This window comes from Pterocles gutturalis, unplaced genomic scaffold, assembly GCF_000699245.1.
Source record: "Pterocles gutturalis isolate BGI_N339 unplaced genomic scaffold, ASM69924v1 scaffold35936, whole genome shotgun sequence".
Lineage (NCBI taxonomy): Eukaryota > Metazoa > Chordata > Aves > Pterocliformes > Pteroclidae > Pterocles > Pterocles gutturalis.
In genome coordinates, this window is record NW_010099016.1 from 5,518 (window position 1) to 8,451 (window position 2,934).

The 2,934-nt window shown below is 57.7% G+C and overlaps 1 protein-coding gene across 1 annotated transcript; it reads right to left on the minus strand.

Moving 5' to 3' along the window:
• Window positions 1-622: 622 nt before the first annotated feature.
• ANGPTL4 (angiopoietin-like 4) lies at window positions 623-2,718 on the minus strand. Its single transcript, XM_010075120.1, has 4 exons — window positions 2,433-2,718; window positions 2,258-2,353; window positions 1,539-1,814; window positions 623-974 (listed from the first exon to the last, which is right to left on the minus strand). Exons 1-4 carry the CDS (start codon window positions 2,716-2,718, stop codon window positions 793-795), a joined length of 840 nt encoding a protein of 279 aa, XP_010073422.1. The 3' UTR covers window positions 623-792.
• Window positions 2,719-2,934: the final 216 nt, after the last annotated feature.

Below are 2,934 nucleotides of genomic sequence, written 5' to 3' on the forward strand. Positions count from 1 at the left end.
ACGGGTAGGCTCCAGGTAGAGCCTGAGACTCAGCCCTCCAGGATCAGGCCCTCGTGCAACCAGCTGCAGGATCCCACCCATCGTCTCCTGGAGCTGGAAGCCGTTTCCCCAGCTCCGGGCAAATTCCAGCCCAGACAGAAATTCAGGGCTTCAAAGCCATGGGCACCAGGGAAGCCAAGCGAGCCCAAGGTCCCCTTCTGCACAGGGTGTCCTGCAGCCTTCCCACCAAAACCCAGCGGGGTGAAGTCACCGGAGGGGGTGCTGTGCAGATGGAGCTGCCCGAGGCTCACCACCCCATGGCACCAGTGGCAGAGGCTCTTTTACAGGAGGGTACATCATTTGGGAACAACAGCGAGAGACAGGACGCAGCAAGGCTCCGTACTCAATGCTTGGGTCCAGGGTAGTGAAACACTTCACGTGCTCCCCTCCCCCCCCAGCCCCAGCTCATCAAAAACAGCACAGAAGTGTTCAGACATGTCACAAAGTACCAGACAACTTGAACTTGCCACAGCAGCATGTGGCAGGTTGGAAGACCCCCTGTGCATGCACTGGAGGGGGATCTCCCTGCTTCTGGCTCCTCTTCTGCTTTGGGAGCTCCCATCCAGGGGTTTCAGCAGCGTGGAGCTGTTTTACATATAGCGAGGAGCTGTGTCATGCCACTAAAGGGCTGCTAACCGAGAGAAACGCTCCTCGGGGGACTTCGCGGGGAGGGTGGGTTTGTTTTCTGTAAACAACAAGTGATGGAGCTCAGGTCTGTGCTCCACAGAGAAGGTCAAGTCTCAAGAGGCAGCTTTAGGCTTCCGCTTCCAGTGCTGCAGGTTGGATTTTCATGGTGGTTGACTTCAGCGGGTAGTACCTGCCTTTCCATGTCTTCCAGAAGATGCCCTGCTTGCGCTCGTGCCTCTGGCGGGGGATGGAGCGGAAGTACTTCCCGTTGAGGTTGGCATGGCCACAGGTGCTGAACCACCAGCCACCTACCAAGGCAACGTGGAGGCAGATGTAACCCACAGCACTTCCAGACAGAAAACAAACGCAGGTTCAGGGCAGCTGCTGCCCCATTTTCCCCACTTTTCTCAGTCTTTGAGACCTTATACGACCACCTTGCACACCCTTGAGAAGTCCCACGCCCTGGGAAACCTTTGCACAGATCTCCTAGGACTTCAGGATGCATCTGCAAATCCCTGCTGCTCTTTGTCGCATGCAAAATCCCCTCAAACCCTTCAGCAGCCCCACCTCAGGCCTGGGGACTGGCCTCTGCTTTGCTTGAAAGGTTTCCAAGCAAGGTGGCAGCCAGCAAGGCTGTTGGGAAGACACGTGCTTGGGCCAAGACCACAATCACAAACACCTCCTGGTTTCAGCTTCCCTCCTCATTCCCCGCACGGCTCCTCCCAAGGATGCAGCTTCCCCAGGGGGCAACCCGCGCCCAACACCAAGGAGCTCTAGTCCCACAGGGTCCCCGTCCCACCAACGACCACCACCAGACAGCAGAGGGCTGGAGGGAAAGCGCGTGCCCCTGGGAGGGAAGGGCTCGTACTGACCTGAGAGGTGTTTGGCACAGTTTGTGTCGGCTTTGAGGTCGTGGTCGCGGTCCCGAGTGGAGAAGGGCAGCTGCCTGAAGTCCCCAATGGCGTTTTCCAGCTCTCCAGACAGAGGTCCCAGCAGGTTGAGTGTATAGGCCGTGCTCTCACCACCGAGGCTGAAGACAAACTGAACCACCTGGGAATTTCCCTCCCAGTCTTCCAGCTCGATCAGGAGATGATGTCTTCCCTCTTGGACAAGGTGATGGATCTTCTCCAGGCCCAGCCAGAAGTCACCTGAAACAAGACACATTGGCTGCAGGGACACAGACATGGCCCATCCCTGCAGGGGTTCAAGGCCAGGCTGGATGAGGCTTTGGGCAACCTGGGCTGGTGGGAGGTGTCCCTGCCCATGGCAGGGGGTGGCACTGGGTGGGCTTTGAGGTCCCTTCCCACCCAAACCATTCTGGGATTCTGTGATGCTGTGCAAAGCTGACATGTGAACAGGCTCCAGAGACAAACAGGGACAACACAGGACACTGCAGCACTTGAATCATGTCTGGCACGTGCAGGGCAAGTCAGAAAGACCAAGGACTCTCAGGGTACAAGCAGTGTCCCCCCTTCCTCAGCCCAGCGCTGTGCTCTGGCCCGTAGAGATCTCCAGGGACAGCAAGAGGGAATGCTCATGCTACGGGATCACTTCTCCCATGGGAAGAAGATAGCCACCATCATTCACCTACCATGAAGGTCTCCAAAGCCATTCTTGTAGGCATCCCAAAGCTGGTCAAAGTCCACAGAGCCATCTGTGCGCCTCTGGATCACTGTCCAGCCACCATCTGCGGGCAGGGAAAACACAGTCACTTGGGTTTGCAAGACCACCGTGCGAAGCACCGCGGGACATCTCCAGCGCTTTACCTGCCGTCATGTCACAGTAGACTTTGAAGGGCTGAGACCCTGCAGGCTGCACCTGGAAAATGCCGCTGCTCTGCTGCCCAGTCAGGAAGAGCTGGTGGCAATCCTCCGGGAGCTCTGTGGGGGAAGGAAACAGCCGCTGAGAAGATGGCCCCGAGCCCTGCTTCCTCAACAGGTTGCTTCTACCACGGCCCCGGCACTTGCAGCCCTGGCCACCAGCCCGGCCAGCTGTGCGCAGTGGTGGCTGCGGCTCTGGACACGTGCTGAAGACGACCCCTGACTCCAGCATCTTTAAACGCTATGACCCCGTATCTTCCCATTTATCCAAACACAGCTCCCTGGGCGCCCATCCAAGGCAGAAGCCAGGCGTCAGGCCAGGCTGGAGTGACCGAGTCAGCTCCCTGCTGAAGGGCCCAAGTTACCATTGCACCATTAGATTTCTTCTGTGGCTTTCACCTTTAGTGCTGAAATCAGGCTTGAAGATGGCCACAGCCTTTGCAGAGCA